The sequence below is a fragment of the Lutjanus erythropterus genome, chromosome 18 (genome assembly GCF_056507025.1).
Source record: "Lutjanus erythropterus isolate fLutEry1 chromosome 18, fLutEry1.hap2, whole genome shotgun sequence".
NCBI classification, from domain to species: domain Eukaryota; kingdom Metazoa; phylum Chordata; class Actinopteri; order Lutjaniformes; family Lutjanidae; genus Lutjanus; species Lutjanus erythropterus.
Window position 1 is genome coordinate 28813571 of NC_139334.1, and position 18355 is coordinate 28831925.

General features: G+C 39.4%; 1 protein-coding gene across 1 annotated transcript in view; it reads left to right on the plus strand.

The window, feature by feature from the left end:
- Positions 1-2954: 2954 nt before the first annotated feature.
- brf1a (BRF1 general transcription factor IIIB subunit a) overlaps positions 2955-18355 on the plus strand; it is a 148798-nt gene continuing 133397 nt past the window's right edge. The window contains exons 1-3 of the mRNA XM_084742273.1: positions 2955-3211; positions 5931-6136; positions 8495-8575. Coding sequence (XP_084598399.1) covers positions 5956-6136; positions 8495-8575 — 262 coding nt within the window. The 5' untranslated portion in view covers positions 2955-3211; positions 5931-5955. The remainder of the gene's footprint in view (positions 3212-5930; positions 6137-8494; positions 8576-18355) is intronic.

Consider the following 18355-nt stretch of genomic DNA (forward strand, 5'->3'; position numbering starts at 1 on the left):
CTCCCTCTGTCTGTCTGTCTGTCCAGATAATATATGGACATGACGTTTCTCCTCTGAGGAGACCAGGAGTTTAAACAGTATTCAGATCAAAGCAAAAGTACTAATATCACACTGTAAAAAAAAATCACTACAAGTAAAAGTCCTACATTCACAAAACTTTACTGAAGTAAAAGTATGTAAATATTATCAGATAAATATACTTAAAGTAAAAATATTAAGCATTAAGCTACTATTGTAATTTACTATTCTCTTCAGAACGTAGCAGCGAGGCTCCTCACAAACACTTGACGTAGGGAACACATCACACCAGACAGAACTTCACTGGTTCCCCATCTGATCCAGAATTCAGTTTAAGATCCTTCTGATCACATTCAAGTCCCTACACGGTCTGGATCCACTTTAAATTTCCAAACTCCTGACCTCTTACTCTGATCCCAAGACCCCTCAGATCACAGAGTCAAATTTCGTTACATGTGTCAAGGTCAACTTAAGTGTGTTTGTAAGTGTGTGTGTGTGTGTGTGTGTTAAGGTTTGTACTAAATAAATCAAAGCAAATCAAAGTTTTACCACGATGTCACTGTCATGTACCAGAATATGTTAAGTTTCATACATTTATTTTTCTTAGTTTTGTTTGTTTTTTCCAACTTATAACCCCAAATCACATGTAAATAAAGTACACAAAGTAATTCAATACAAACTGTACTGACCGAATATGTATATATGTACATACATACACACATACATAATGTGTATATTGATATATTTACCATTCTTTTGTGTGTGTGTATATATATATGTATATATATATATATATATATATATATATATATGTACATTCTTTTATTTAATAAGACGCATATTGCCTTTGTAAACTTAGCTGGCAATAAATATTATTGAAACCTCCTCAAGTTTGTTCTGTTGTTTATCACCCGTCTTCATGTCTTTGTGTGATTTGGCTGAACTGACCATGACTAAAGGGACAGTTCACCCAAAAATGAAAATTCAGTCATTATCTACTGACCTGCTGATTGAAGGTGAGATTTAGTTTTTTACTCCGTAAAACACTGCTGGAGTTTCACAGAAAAACAGTGTTGCAGAATCTGATGAAATGAAAAACATAAAAAAAACAACAGAATAAAAACATCAAATGCCTCCATACTGCTCATCTGGTGTAATCAAAGTCTCCTAAAACCCCAACATGCCAAGTTGACTAAAAAAAAGTTATTGACACGTTTTTATCCTGAATCTTCACTGTAGATCTTTAGCTTGGAGCCATGTTCACGTGCACACTGTCCGAACTGAGTGCGTGTGGTGTGACGGTGTGTAAACGGCATGTCGGGGCTTTAGGTGACTTGGATATCCAGATCCAGAAATACGTCCAGACGCACTAACAAGCACAAACAAGCTCTCCCTCTTTCATTCAAACAAAAAGCAGTAATGGTGACGGCAGGAGAAAGACTAAATTAAATCTCAACATGTTATTATAATTATTAATTATTCCAGGTAGCTTTTAAAGTTGGATTGTTTTTATTGGGGTGAAAAATATCACATAATTCATGTATATATACTGCCTCTGAAGACAGAAAAAAATCTGTTATTTAACAGACTTGGAGAAATCCTTACAGTCGGCTTCAATCTAATTTTATGTGTTTATGTGTAGCAGAGTGGTTCTACAAGCATCAGTGCATCATTAGATGGTTTCAGAGAGTTACAAGCTTCTGTAAATGCATCATGAAAACAATACAGCATGTATTGATATTAGAAAATGTACTTTGTAAGTAGTAGTATTTTTAAAAAACATGTACTTTTGAATACTTAAGTATTTTTAAAACCAAGTACTCTAGTACTTTAACTCAAGTAAATTTTTGACCTAGCAACTTTCATTTGTAGTTGAGTAATATTTGACCAGGAGTATCTGTACTTTGACTCAAGTACTGGGGTTGAGTACTTTGTCCACCACTGGATATTTGTGTGTAATTTTGTCATAAGTAGCATATTAAATCTTGAGGTTTTGATGCGACATAAACATGGAGAATAAAAAAATATAATTTCCTTGTTCTGATTTGGCTGATATGACATCAAAATTTTATTACGTTTATTTAAACTGTACATGTGTATGTTATGTCTGATTGTAAGTCCTGTTTTTTATGATATCAGGAACATATTTGAAAGAAGTGTTTGACTTTATATGTTATTCTTTGGATTGTTTGTCTTCTTTATCCATAAAATCAATCAACCTATCAATTAATCTACAGTTTAGACATCACACAGCAACAAATAAGTGTGATGTAAATGTGGTGAATGAAAAATATTACCACAGACAAGTTCAAAGGATTTAATTCAGTTATAAGATATATTATTTATTTGATCTTATTCTGTTTTATTTTATTCCCTGTTATGAATGAATCTGCAAAGTATGAAGTAACTAATGCTGTCAAATAAATGTAGTTAAGTAAAAATATTTGCCTACAAAATGTAGTGGAGTTTAAATATGAAGTAGCTAAAAATCTCAATACTCAAGTGAAGCAGAAGTAACTCAAAATTTAAAAAAGTGAAGTGCTTGAGTAAATGTAGTTACATTACATCACTGGATAGCAGTTAATCAAAGAGCAACAAAGTGACATTATTAAAAATAGAAATTTGTATATATCAATGAATATTTTATTTTTGGTTGTCTGGTTTTATTTTATTCCCCTTATCTATTTAACCTAACTGTCTATTTAAAAGCAGCGACGTACCAAGTGCCATCACAGTATATAGGGGATTCTGTTGCCGGTGTTTACTCTTTATATGCTAACATTTGTCATGCAGGGATGATTTTACGTGTTTCTAACAACTAACATAAACCTTGAGAATAGTTTGACTTGACATTTGTCCAAACTGATCCATTATTTACAGATTATTTAAATTGTTGACAGCGCTCCACCCCTCCGGGCTGATTTGGTCTCGTCCGTGTCTCCCCAGCATCAAACGCACATGTTGGGTGTGTTGTGTTCAGGATTGCAGCGATATTACAGTAATTATCAGAGGTGTGCACGCCGTCAGGTTGCTGTTTGTTCTCCACGGACCGTAGATAGGATGCGATAAGCCTCTCAGTGAATGAGAAACTGTTTAAAAATCAGAGTTTTTGTAGAAAACACTGCGGTGAGGAGGCTGACACGCGTCCCGGCGTGGCTGCTGGCGGCTACTGAGTGACTCCACCGGACTGAAGGTATGTTCACCGACACCACAGACAGACCGTCGGTATGTGTGTTTAATCACCTGTGAGGCTGTGTCTTTATTAAACACTCATTACATCACGTTCGTGTCTGTTAAAGTGTGTGTGTCGAGGTCAGTGTTGCCGGTTAGCAGCGCTCCGTTAGCTTCAGTCCTCAGCTGTCAACAGCTCCATGTGAGAGATTCACACTCCTGCTGCTCAACTACCAGCCTCAATAAAGAAAATATAAATTAAACTAAATGTAGGAATACGAAATGAGACAAGACATGGATGTAATTTGGTTAATTCAGCCTGTAAAAACCTCGCCTTTTGGCTGGTAGGTGATAAAACGCTGAGCTAGCTGCCGGTGCTGAGCAGTGCCACGTAGCTAACCGGCTAATGAGAGCAGAGCAGCCGGTGAAGGTGAGTTCAATCACTGCTGGAGGATGGAAGAAGTACTCTGATACTTTACCTCAAGAAAAATACTGATACCACACTGCAGAAATACTCTGATACAAATAAAAAGCATGCACTGAAAATGTTACTTCAGTAAAATCCAAGTGTTACTAGAAAAATGTACTTAAAGTAGTAAAAAGTAGGGGAGACCGGGGATGGTAGTAACACTTTTTGTTTGAGCTTCAGAGCAAGAGCTCAGCAATAAGGATTGCCCACTTGCCCTGGCCAAATAAAATGCCATATCGGGCTAGTAAATAATGCAGCTCACTTCCCTGACTGGGCTAATAAACTATTTTGATAATTAATTAATTGTTAGAGTAATTTTTCATGCAAGAATGGTTAAAAAAAAGTGCTGTTTTCAGCCTTTCAGATATGGAGTTTCTCCCCTTTTAGTCATTTAGAAGCAGCAGGAGGCATATGTATTAATCCCCAGGGGGAATTATGTTTGTCACAATTTAATTTTTATACACAGAAAAACACACATGCATAGACATGCATCAGAGAGATGTCAGAGTGAGATGGCTGCACACACACACACACACACACACACACACACACACACACACACATATATATATATATACTGTACCTACACATAGTCAGATACTGTACCTGCATATAGTCAGATACTGTACCTACATATAGTCAGGTGCCCAAGCAGTCAGGGGCGGTTCCCAAACCAAACCAAGCCCTTACGGACTGAACTACAGCCCCCAATATTATCATAATGAACTGAATTAGGGCTGAGTCAGTTAATTGGTTGATGCACAAGTTGATGTCCTCAAATGTCTTGTTTTTGCCTCCAACTCAAAGATATTCAGTTCACCTTTGTCTTTCAAAAACTGTGATGGACAGTCTTAACTACTTACACAAGTAGTAGACACAAGTCTTTCTTCTTCTGTGATAACCTCCAGTAAATAAAGCAGTTTGTACAGGAGCAAGTAAAAACTGATGTCAGTCAAGAACATTTCTGACCTCAACACTGAACCCTGTTGGTCTACTATACAAATAAAACTCACAGATTACGTGTTAATGTCAAATACAAAGAGTTCTTCTTTGTACAACGCCTCCCCAGTCTCAGCTGGAACGTGTGCCAGTGGCTGCTTTACTGCATTGTGTATGCCATGTACCTTGGCTTCATCCAGCTAACAAACTCTCAAAGCATCAAAAAATGAAACATTACTCACGTATTTTCCTGTTTACACATGAAAATACTAACATACACCTTCTGAATCAGTTTCTCTCCTTCACCAAACTAAGATGAGCTTAATTGCCTCGTTAACTCATCATAAAACACACGATTCAGACTTTACAGAAAAATGATATAAAACTCAACAAAACTGTCTTTGTTGGTCTTTCTTCTGTTCCAACAGTCACAAAGTTGACATAAAACCATAAATCGCTGCTTTAGCTGTGAAAATAGTCTGGTTCTACGGTAAGGGTGCAACAGATCGTCCCCCTCCCCCAGCCGACCCTACATACTGAGACCTCAGGCTCAGTTGGTGGGTACGGTGACACTGACATGACAACTCATCACCGAGCAGTGGCTCTCACTTTACACACCATTAAATTAACAAAATAAAGCGACAAAAAATGCACAGAAAAACCCCAACCGTTCATGGACACCGATCGCCAACCTGAGTGGGAGTCTGGGCAGGGGGGAGGCATTATTATGTTTACAAAAATAGTTTTTCTGCTCAAGGTGGAGGCAGTTTGAACTATCTAATATACAGTTTGGTCATTTAGCCCAGTGGTTCCCAACCCTCCAGGCGATAAATTGGGATAGGAGAGAAAAAAGAGTTCTGAAACATTTATATCAGATTTTTTAGCTTTTCTCTAAAGTTTACCTTTGGTGATATTTTGGGTAATTTTGCAGTTATTTAAATGAATCCATCATCTCTGTGTGGTGGAGCTGCTGACAACTTTTATCTGAAATGTGAGATAAACACCAACTGAACCATGTTTTGGTCACAGAGGAGCTCTGACAAATGTGAATTAATCTGGAATCTCTGAGTTAATTTCTGATCTTCGTGGGCTGATATCATCGGGTGCAGAGCAACACTCCTCAGATGGAGTTACAACCAATCAGAGCAAAGAAACCTGTGATGTAACTCTGAGTGACAGATGCAAGTTGGGACGGTGCTTGGTGACAAACTTTCTTAAATTACAGCTGAACAGTCACTAAAATGTTTTTTTCTGAAAACATTTGAGGCGAGAAATAGTTTGTTGCTTAATGACAAATTTTTCATCTCTCCTGTCTCTTTTTTTTCCCCATCAGGCTTTGAGGCTTGCCGTCAGACACCATGAGCTCCAAGGTGTGTAAGAACTGCGGCGGCTCGGACATCGATGTGGACGCGGCACGCGGCGATGCCGTCTGCATGGGCTGCGGCTCCGTGCTGGAGGACAACATCATCGTGTCGGAGGTGGAGTTTGTAGAGTCTGGAGGAGGATCGCTGGCCGTCGGACAGTTTGTCTCTGCAGAAGGTGAGAACGATGAGAAACTGCTGCCGTGAAAGTCCAAATATAACAGCTGATTGTGTTGTTTTTTTGTAGATAGTTGTACTTTGGTTTAAATCTGAGTTACTGCAGTTTTTGCTACTTTATACTTATACTTTACTAAAATTTAGAGGGCTATTTATAAAATCTGTAGTGCTGTTTATTCATCTAAACTGTTTTAGAGTGAGTTGCAGAGTTTTGAAGATATCAGTCACAGAGATGTCTGCTTTCTCTCCAATATAATGCTGCTCACAACAAAGTCTGTAGATTATCTTTTGTAACCGGGTCATGATTTCTGAGAAGAGACACTCGTGTTGAGTTTTTCAGATGTATTGTTTTGGTGCTTTGAGCTCCATAAACAAAGTTTCATCTTGTTCGATTACACTTGAGAGAAGTCAGACATCTTTACAGCTGACATCTACAAAACTAGATGGATAACCAACTCTACAAATAAGAGGAAAAACTTGTATTTTTGATTTTTGGGATGAACCATCCCTTTAAAGATCAGGAGAGAGATATTCAAATCCTGTCAGCTGTGACCTTCACTGATGTATTGATTATTTGTTTTGTTATTAGTTTAAGTGATTTTCTGAAGACCGATCTTGTGACGCCTTCCTGATTTTATTTCGGGTTTTTTTTAACTGAAAACACACATACAGAAACAGAATTGTTTATGTAAATGGCCACTAATATACAAGAAAGCCCCAAACATTTTTGCCCTTATCAAACATTTTAATTGAACTTTGTGTGTGATGGTTTAATGTGAATTAAATGAAAACAATATGTGCTGAAAGAAACTTCTGATAGAAACTTGAGGCATTTTGATGATCTTGATTCAGGGTCCACTTACTAGTTGGTTGTTGAGCTTTCAGCTGCATCACATTGTTTTCATTGGTGGACAGACTTTGTAAAGTTTTTGAGCACTTTCAGGACTTCTCATCCTTGTTTACTTTTATGACTTCTTGTCAATCTTGGCTTAAAATGACTATTAATAACTGCAGAAAACTAAAGAAAGTAAATGTCATCTGCTGATGAAGCTTCAGAACAAGCTGGTAAATGGATCTTGAGTTGAGACTGTTCTGAGAAAAATCTGTACAAATTAATGCAAACTATTATTCTACATTATTGTGATCTCTTTAATAATGGAGTTTAACATTTCTGCATATGATTGTAAGTGATTATCAGATGTTTTGTTGTAGTTCAGTGTTTTTTGGAGACGTGAAACCGTCTGTATTCTTAGAAAAGGATAAACAACAAAAACAAATCACAACAAAGTACATTTTTAAAATCTGTCCACCTGCAGAAGTTTATGTCCTGTTGCTGAGTGAAACATGAAATGGTGAAGCATCAGTACATGTGAGTTTCTTCAGGAGTTGTATGAGTGTCGTAGACACAGCGTGGCTCTTATGTAAGGCTGCTGTGTGAGTCAATATGTGTGTGTGTGTGTGTGTGTGTGTGTGTGTGTGTGTCTTGGTCCACAGCTGCTTATCAGTGAGTAACATTTACCTTCAGATTATCTTTGACCTTCAGTCTGCAGGACTTTTCACTCCTGCTGAGTTTGCATGAGACACGTTGGGTTTTATTTCCTGTGTTGTTGTAGTCCCTGTTAGTGTCCACTAGAGTGTGCTGTTTGATTACACAGCACTTCATAATAATACCTGGTCAGGATGCTGAATTAGTCTTTTATTTCTGAGACAGGTTATTACAGTTTTATTGCATTCTGAAAAAAAATGCAGTGCTTTAGTGCTGAAACAACTGATTGATCAGATGAACAGAAAATGGTCAGTTTTTTTGATGATTCAATACTTCAGAAATTAATTTTTCAAGCAAAATCTGAAGGCATTCACTTGTTCTGACTTGTCTAATGTAAAACCTTTTTTTTCTTCAGTAATAGTTTGGTCTGTAAAATGGCAAGAAATAGTGAAAAATGCTTGTCGCTGTTTCCCAGAGCCCAGTGAGACATCCTCAAAATTAAAACAAAAACAAACAAATAAACAAACAGTCCAAACCCTGAAGATATTCAGTTAACTAGACTGTAAGAAAAAGAAAAGATTCAATAATCTGGAACCATTTGATGTTTGAAATTTTGATTGAAAATGAAAAATTATTAATGAATTATCAAACTACTCACCAGCTATTTTAGGTCAGTTTGTTGCTTTAGGTTATTATATTTATCTGTAATTATTAAAGTCTCTTGTAACAAAAGTGTCTCTTGTAACAAAAGTGTAAAATGTCAAGCCTGAGGGGAGTCCACATTTATTTTCTACCTGTTCTTATAAGTTGTTTTGATTTACAGAAACTTTTATATTCATTTTATTTCCCCTCCTGTCTGGTGTTTGTCTTCAGCTGGCGGGACCGTCCCCTCTTTTGGAGACGGACACTTCACAGGTGTTGGGAGGGAGTCCAGAGCTCAGACGCTAGCGAGAGGTGAGTGACCAGCAGAGGGCGCCACATGTCTTCTTTAAAGTCTGCAGGAACCTCTGCTGCACACTGAATCTGCTGTTTGTTTATGTTTAAAACTTGGTGGCTTTTTGTCAGGAAACATGGACATTTTATCCCTCTGTTCTCCATGTTTGGATGAATTATTGAGAATCAGGATAATCATTTATTTTTGTTTACAGACACTTTTATTAAGCAGACAGATGATGTTAATCTAAGAAAAGTTCTTCAGAGAACGTTTTATATTTCTGACATGCAAGGCTGTAGAAAACATCCCCAATATTTTGCTCACAATTTGCACTTTTTCAGCCTTAGTTTCAGCCTTTTGTAATCTTCACTTATTTCGTGTGGCGTGCAAACGTTGTCTTCAGAAAGCAGCTGTCTGTGTTTTTAACCTCGTCTGACACAACAGCCGAGTAATTAAAAGCTTTTCATCATTTTCAGAGCAGATTTACCTTCAATCTTTTCATCCCGTTTGTTAAAAAAAAACTCCTCTTATACAGTAAATTCGCCTTTTTGATCTTTGATGGTAAAGTCAAACCCTTTAGTTGTTTTCTTTGTGTTTGGTTCAGCCGATTAATGAATCTGAATGGTGTCGTTTACCTTCAGACTCTGATCGTGTTCAGTCTGAAAAGCTGAAGCATTTAGTGAGTTGTTGTGATGCAAGGTGCCTCACATTTCAGCTGCATTTCTTAATTTTTGGCGATTGTAGACTGATTAACAGCTTCAAATGACTCTTAATATAAGTAGTGCTTTATTCACACGAGATTTAATGTTATCAATTAATACACTGTGCTCAAGGTTAACTGTTTCTTTAGAGTTTTCTTACTGTTAAACTAGTCTAAATTTAAAACTTTGCGTGTTATCGACAGGGAAATTAGTGGCCAGGAACATCCTTAGATCTGATACAGACTCAGCCAGCATCATGACTGTCTGTTTCACCTGGTGTCAACGTGCGTTCACACCTGGCATCACAATTCATCTCCACATTAGTCCCAAGTGACCAGTTGTGATCGAATCTCACTTCCCGGCTCTGTATGCAAATAAACACAAGGGTTATTCTGTCAGTTGAATGTTCATTACTGTCCATTTGGCGTTTGATCACCGCTCGAAATTAAGGAAGTCCCATTGTCCCGAGACAATAAAAACTGCACCTGGGACACAAATCATACAGCATACAGTGTCTGGGACAGTAGAAACAATCAAGTTATAGAATATAATTTATATCATTTTAATAATTAGGTGTGTGAATTTGAAAGATGTGCAGTGGCACCAAAACAAACTCTGTGTCATATGTGCACACATACACACTGTCATGGTGTTTAAAATGAATTTAAGTGTTTATTATGAGACATAATCAAAGTTGAAAAACAGTTAGGATGATTTAGATATTACTTATTTCATATTTCCAGATTAATTTGCAAATATTAACAAATTTACTGAAAACAAATGAAAACATGAACTCGATAGATTTGTCTGGAAGACATGAAGAGTGAGTTTTTATCACTTTTATCACAGTGTAGGACCAATTCCAAAAAATTCCAATTTCAAAGGATTGATTAGGAAATATTAATTTCACTTATATTACGGCTAGATTCCGCCAGGCGCGGCGCTCTACTCCACTTCAAATACATGCCATTTTTGTCCGTTTTTGACAGATGGTGTGTCAGTCTGCACAGAGAAGACTGAGCCGTCAGGAAAACACACAATCCGATCAATTTCAAAACAGATCAAAACCATCGTGCAGAGGTGCTGTATCCAGTGGAATCAACGGATTAATTGATTCGTACAGATTTCACAGGTGTTAGTTTTAGATTAAACAGTTTCCTGCAGACACCTGTCATATATTGACCTGTCTGTCTGCGTCCAGACATGCGAGTTTAATGCATGCACGTCTTCCTGCCTCCTGATGGTTTTGTCTTATTAAATTCTAAGTCTTGTATAATTTGCAGTTAACCTGTTTAGCTGTTGCTGAGTTTTATCCTGTATTTATTCGGGGTTAAGTTCACCGAGAGTGACGCTCTCTTTTGCAGGAACGCCCTGATCACAGTCACGCCAGTACAACCACAGTCTTATCTGCCGGACACTGAGCAGATCCATTGGGGTTGTTGGGGTTAAGGGCTTTGCTCAAGGGCAGCTCAGTGTTGGTAATGAGGGAGGGGCGAGTGCTGCCTTTCACTTTCTCCACCCTTCTGGTCACAAGCTCGCCTCTCTAATCTTTAGTCCACCACCACCCACTGCCAATCAGCTAAATTTAGCAAAACCTACAAATGGCTTTACAATGATGGGCTCTATCATCGCAGTAAACACCATAATGTTCAAGAAACCAGAAAAGAGCCCACAGTCATCATGACCATCTAACTGTTAGCTTAGCTCAGTGTTTCCACTGGTAACTTTAGTCTCTGGTAATTAGCATTTCACAAAACTCTGCTGTGAAGACGGCAGGAGGACACTTGCTGAATCTGAATCAAGAACCAAAATCCATGAGCAGAATTGGAATCGTTAAAATCCAACTGCACTTCAGAGCCTCTCTTTTTAGATTTCGGCAGCTGGATGGTAAAACTTTGGAGAGATTTTAGTGAATACATCAAACTGAAACTGTAGACGTGAGGAGGACGTGTCCCCCGTGCTCTGACAGTTGTTGCTTTGATTTTTCTGCATCTGTGATATGCCGGCATCGGCTGATAGCACCAGTCCTGTCGATATATCTGTCAGGCTCCAGACTGACCTGCTCCTCAGTCTTCTGTGGGGGGGTCGGGGGGGGGAACATTGAAGGGCCTCGCACTGACACAGCGGGTTTATCTCAGCAACTCTTAATGTAGAAACACATCAACAACTCGCAGAAAGAGACAGGAAAAGGCTCGGCGGAGGACTGGCAGGCTGCTGGGCAGAGAGCCAGGGCTCGGATACGACGGCGAGCAGCTGGTTACCGCGGCGACGACCGTCTGCTCCGCTGATGATGTTTCAGCGACGGAGCTGCAGAGTCACAGAGCTGTCAGACTGCAGCAGACGCTGAGTAATGGGGGTGTTTGGGTGTGTGTGAGTGTGTGGATTGGGGATTAGTTTAATCACACTGCATGTGTGTGTGAGAGTGAAGATAGGAGGATGAGGATTGGGAAATACTTCTGTTACAGTCTGAATACGAGCATGAGGAATAAAGTTTTTAATTCTGTGTGAGCGTAGACTTTGTTTAGGATATATTTTCTCTTATAGCACGGTCACATGCTGCTTAAAGGAATAGTTTGAGTTTTATTATTGTTGTCGTCTTGGTGAGAATGAGCTGAGGGGTTAGCTTAGCTTAGCATGCAGACTGGAAACAAGGGGGAACGGCTAGCCTGGCTGTCTGAGAGGAACAAAACCTGTCTACCAGCACCTGTAAAGCTCTCTCACAGCAGACATTTTTGCTTGTTATGGCAGGAAAAAGCACAGGTGTAATTAAAAACCGCTGTTCTCCATTTAGGTGAGCCGTTTGTTTCACTTGTGCTGTTCTTGTTCTGACAAGTCGAAATATCTGCTGTGAAAAAAAGTCTGTAGCCCTACTTTTCTCCCTTAGAGATCCAAAACTGAACCGAAATCACAATGTGGCTTTCTACAAGTTTCAAATCGCAGGAGGTGCAATGTTTGTTAAAGGTAGGATGTGCGTGGAAAAAACTTTTAAATTAATGAATGTTGTGAGACAGAGATGTCCTGTCCTGCAAATCAGATTCTACAGGCTTAAAAAGAAAATTTTCCTTTAGTACAGATTGATGCAAAAATATCACATCATAGTAATTTTATTATCATCATTACCTCTAATATCGCAAATCATATCGCAGATGCAATGTCAGTCAAAATAATTGCACTTACCTACGCTACAGCTTACCTCGCTAAGCTTTTTCACAGCACACATTTTTGCTTGTTATAGCAGGAAAAAGCACAGGATTAATTAAAAACTGCTGCATTCCATTTAGCTGAGCTGCTTGTTCCTGGTATGACGAGTCAAAATATCTCCAGTTAGAAAGGACTATAAACATGTTACTGATGTGTCTATTTCCCTTAGAGGTGCAAAACTTAAACTTAATGGTGAGACACAATGCAAACACCTCCTGTGTTGTATTACAGGAGTTTGCTGACGCCATCATGCTAACCTTTATGTCACTAAAATGCAACTTGAATTATTTTCAACCACTGCCTTAGACGAAGATTGGGAAAAGCCTCCCCTGAAGCAGTTTGAGCCCCTCTGCATTAGAGTTTAATTGTGTTATTAAGGTGCAAAATTATATTAATTTTAATGCAAAATTATATTATATTTGTTTCCCTAATTGACTGACTGCCTGTGCAAAGTGTCACTCTGCCTGCTGTGCTGGGATTCTGAAAAATAATTCATAATTAGGGATCTTTCATATTTTTAAACAGCATTTTCACCTCTTAAAAGATAATTTATGTGCGTGTGAAGCATGCAAGCGAGGGAGAGAAAGTGGCGACTGAGAGCGCCGGTGCTGCTAATGGAACAGAGGAATAACTTAAGTTGTCAGTCTGGCAGTAAATTCACAGTACAGGTTACAGAGAGTCTGGTGCAGCTTCTCGAGACTGTTATTATGCACCTTTGTGCTTACAATGTCATCTCCGGTGCAATCGTGAGTTTTTTTTGAGACAAGATAAAATGAATCCATAATGATAGATCAAACACAGAGTGTCCTCTGTGATTTTTCTGTGTTGAAAACAGTTTCTTGTGTTGTTAACATGCTGCTAGATGTCCACTGGCAATCCCAGATACCTTGGTTTGAGGGTCAGCTGATCAGTGGCCGTGTTCCTGACTTGACGTGCGCGTAGCTTAGGGTTCACCAGTTCATCTCAGGGCTGACTCATAGAGACAAACAAACACTCATGCTCACATTCACACCTACGAGCAATTTAGAGTTCTCAATCAGCCTGTTATGCTGCATGTCTTTGGACTGTGGGAGGAAGCTGGAGCACCCAGAGAGAACCCACGCGGACATGAGGAGAACATGCAAACTCCGCACAGAAAGGTCCTGCCCCTGCCACAGACTCTGCAGCCCCCCCGGCCAGCTGGAGGATTCAAACTCATTTTGCCTCAAACACATGTTGTGCATCCCGTGATTTCAAAATTGTAGTAGACTATATTGCCCTAGTGTAGCTCTAATCTGAAATGCATTGCGTAAGTGAATGACATGAAATTGACCCTTTAAAATTAAATTTGTGGTGATGACGGTCGACACACTTTGCAGTAACATGGTTATCATCACAGCCCTGATGTCAGGCCAGCTGTTTCTCCCTGTTCCCTGTCTTTACGCTAAGCTAAGCTAAGCATCTGCTGTCCTGGAGCTTCATATTTACCACACAGACATGAGAGAGGCAAAACTTCGCCACGATCGATACGAAAGCGCTGAACTATTACTGTGTGTGTTGTACTGTGTGTTTTATTGTGTGGCAGTGGGAATAGCCTTATCATGCTCTGTGTGTGTGTGTGTGTGTGTGTGTGTGTGTGTGTGTGTGTGTGTGTGTGTGTGTGTGTGTGTGTGTGTGTGTGTGTGTGTGTGTGTGTGTGTGTGTGTGTGTGTGTGTGTGTGTGTGTGCGTGCGTGTGCGCGTGCGCGTGCGCATGTGTGTTTGAGGTCTGTGGGGGAGATTTATGGCCGTCTGTGAGACTGCAGGCATCTCTGGGAGAGCAACAGCTCCTCTTCTTCTTCTTTCTTTCAGTCCTCTAGAAACTTTCCCCAGTGGGCCGTCTGCGCCTCCTCTGTCTCACCGCCGACTGATTCATATCTGGGAGCACAAACCCCGCCTCCTCCTGTGTTAGTGTTGGACAATAATGCATCACCGGTCCCTCATGTACGGGGACCACAGTGCTCTGCGGTGGAGGCGTGATGACTGGAATTTAAATGCAGCTTTAAAACAGCTCCAGGCTAAAGATTTATGTGTGAAACCTCACTTTGTCTGAACAGCCTGAATCACAAACTGCAGCTGCAGTAAAAACCCAATGTCTGTCTGATTCCCATAAATCTGGATGTAGAGCTGGAAGGTGTATGAATATATTGATACCACGATATGAGGCCAGAAATCATCTATGGTTCTAGTTTTTTTCTTATATGAACAATAAATCAAACGACTCTAATGTGACTGATGGTGAGAAACCCTCAGAGAATCATCACCACCTCTGCAGCTCTGACTTTTTGCGGCCTCTTTAACTCATAGTTTTGGTGTTTCCAGCAAATAAGCTCTGATAAACCATCTGTACACAACCTGCTCGGCAGCAGACAGACTCAGTCAGAGACTAGCTGGTGAAGAAATTGGAGCATTTAGCAGCTGAAGAGGCGACATTTCCCTCGGGAGTTGGAGGAGGCCAAACCATTTTATTACATTTATGAGGCCACAAACAAGACTCCAAATAAATCCTCATGTTGCTTCAAGATTTGGATGCATTAAATTGTTTGCTGACATGCTCCAACAACATTTTCTGTCCTTCTCTAGGCCCCGCCCTCCTTAGTTACGGTTGCTATGCCTGCCAAGCTTTGCATTCTCTTTATCATTCTTCTTTTCGGTGATAATGGCGGCATATTTAACATGGAAATTGTTGAAACATGAGGTCTGTGATTCCTTGAAGAGGCAAACAGAAGCAGCTTCTCATTTTCGACTGACGACAGTGGATTTTTTTTGACTAAAATGACGGCTCTCACAAGCAGATTTCATAAGTGTAGCTGATTAAGGGAAGCTAATGCTAATGCTAACTGCTTGAGTCACCTGAGAAATATCCAGCTGACGTTTTAATGTTTCCACCTGACGTGTTTTAAAACAAGAACCCTGTGGAAGTGTTCATGCAAAGTTTCCTGACAGCTGCGTACATGATATGATGTTAATGCTAACAGACTGAGGCTAAAGCTAGCTTACATCTCAGCAAACATTGTATAACTGTTTAATTCCTCCAAAGACACGTTTTCTGCGGACAGAGCTGAGTAGATGGATGCAGTCGCTCAGTCTGGCATGTTTTTTAAATTTTGAAAAAGTTCTTAATTTACCCAGAATTCATTGTGCTGTAGTCCTACAACAACTAAACTGCTTTGTGGAACAGCTACATTTAGACGTCTGTCTGAAGTCTAGGGCTGCACAATTGATAGAAATTGTCATTTCAAAATTGCAGGAAGTGCAATATTTGTTAAAGGCAAAATGTGAGGCAAAAACTTGCAAATGAATGAATGTTGTGAGGCACAGACGTCCTGTCCTACAAGTCGGATTCTACAGACATAAAAAATCTTCATTTGGTGCAGATTCCTTCCTTCCTTCCTTCCTTCCTTCCTTCCTTCCTTCAAAATAAGAGTAATGATGTAAAAAATATCATTACCTCTAATGTCCAAAGTCATATCACAATTACAGCATCAGTCAAAATAATCAGTTAGATATTTTTTCAGAATCATTCAGTCCTAATCTGAGCCATGGTCAAAGTTCATCTTTGTGAAACCAGTTCCTGGTCCTTGACTTTGACTCCATCCAAGTTTAAGCTGTTACTGGTTTTAGTTTGGTGGTCACACACAGCTGTTGTCTGTTTCCTGCATTCTTGGTTTCTTCCAGTCCAGCTACTATTTCTGAGGTCAAGAACGAACTTTTCATTCTTGTCTTCTATGATAAACAAACAATAATAACATGTTCTGTCTGTTAAAGCTGTGTGGTTGAGGCCTTTTGACGTTCTGATGATAATGAAAGGCTCATTTACAACCAAACTTTGCTGTGTTTTTAATCCAGGTATATGAAACTTCTGGTTTAAGCAGCTCCCCAGATAGTTTCAACACATTCTCTGGATGTGTTAATGCCACTCTGCTTCAGGGTGTCCCACTTTTTGTTCATGTAAATGTTATGTGGCGTTATTTATTTTTTTATTTAGAGGCTCCTATTAAAGAATCAGACACTGTTTTGAGTTTTGAGCTAAAGAGTCACGTAAAGGGCAAGAAACTAAGTGAAGAGAGCCCCAATTACAGCCGCAGAGCCGAGCGTCTGCCCTACTTATCATCCAAGACACAAACTTTGTAGAAATTAGGGTAGCAATTAACTTTTATCTTCACAGAAGCTGCTTCAAACCAAAGCTACAGATACGAAAGTCCTTTTGTTCCTCATGCTATTACACTTCTAAAAGTTTTGGGGTTTCAGTTTTGGGGTCTGTCTTTGGTCTCCGACCTCCAGGTCTTTGAGTTGGTTTTTGATGGTGTCTTGCTTTTGGATCATTGTTATTTGCATATTTTTGTACGGCAACTTCTGCGAGTTCAGTTTCCTTTTTGAAATGAAATGAGCTTGAGCTTGAGGAACCAGTGTTGAGTGAAAAAGACCTTTCTCTTCCCTCTTTCCTGTCGATTGTACTTCCTGCTTTCCCTCCATTTGTTTATCCTGTTGCTGTTACAAATACAAGTAATTCTTTGTTACCTTTTGTCGGTTGTTTTTTACTTTATCTACTTTTTCCATTTCAATGAGAACTCCATATCGATCTGAAAGTAGAGCTGAAAAAGAGATTCAGACAATCAACAATAAAATATTTATTTTAATGGATGCAAATCTCATTTAAAAGAGGAACAAAGTATGCATTTACAATCGTGCTAAGATTTTACTTTGCTTAAAATCCATCTGAAACATCAGAAGTATAAAGAAGAACACAGTAGAAAAACAACTGAATTTTAAAAGTCAAGAATTTTTAGGATCTGGCCTTAATTTTTTCTCTTATTTTTGATAAAATAAAAGTTCTTTGTTGACCTTTGAACCCGCTGGTCAGAAAACACTCGGATGTTCTGGAACTTTTGATCATATCTTGTGACTCTTCATCAATAGATGGAGTTGCACGGTTGTCATGGAATTATAGATTGTGATTTGTGGTACTACTTCAAGTTCATAGACCTCATGGTGAGATTGTTTTCTTGTCTCCCTCGTCTCTCGTCTTTGTCCGGGTCGATTCAGAAGCAGCTGTAGAGACTTTATTCTGCTGGAGTAATGAGAGACAGATTCAGAACAGAGAACTGAGACCCAGACGTTGTTTAAGTGTGTCTCTGCCTGTGTGGGTGTGTGTCTGTCTGTGTGTCTTTGTGTGTGTGTGTGTGTGTGTGTGTGTCATGCTGATGCTGAAATCTGCTGGTTTCAGATCTGAAAGCGCGTTAAACCGAACAACATGACGAGTCGCGATGAGCTCACAGCCTCTCACATTCCCAGACACACACACTTGTTTGTATGACGACTGAGCTCATCCACGGTCATGAACTCTGCACATACATGCAACGACAACATACACACACACACTCACACACCTGCAGCTCAATAGCAGTAATTAGGAACTCCTTTTTCTTGAGTTGAGCTGCACCTGAACTGGTTTGTGCAGTGTGTTTTGTGTGTGTGTGTGTCTAAAAATGGAGCACACGTATGTCTGTGTGTTGCGTGTGATGACACACTTAATGCAGTCTTGGAGTACACACTTAGATTAACACATGTGTGTATAATGGAGCCCTCGTGCTCGTCTCCCCAGGCGTCTGTGTTCTGATAGGTTTATGTGCCTGTGTAATGACATGTGTCCTTTTCACTGATCATAACACCTTAAAGGCTTATTCCTACTTGGCACAGAGACATGTGACACTGCACATGAACCCTGACCAATCAGCACGCTGTTTTTCATTAACAGAAGGACACATTAAAGGAGGCAAAATTATGTTCAGTAAGGGTGAGTGATATGATGATATGATCGTGAGTCTGCACGGGGTCTTTTATTTTGAAAATTAACCAGATTCACCCTGCTTTTTCTGTG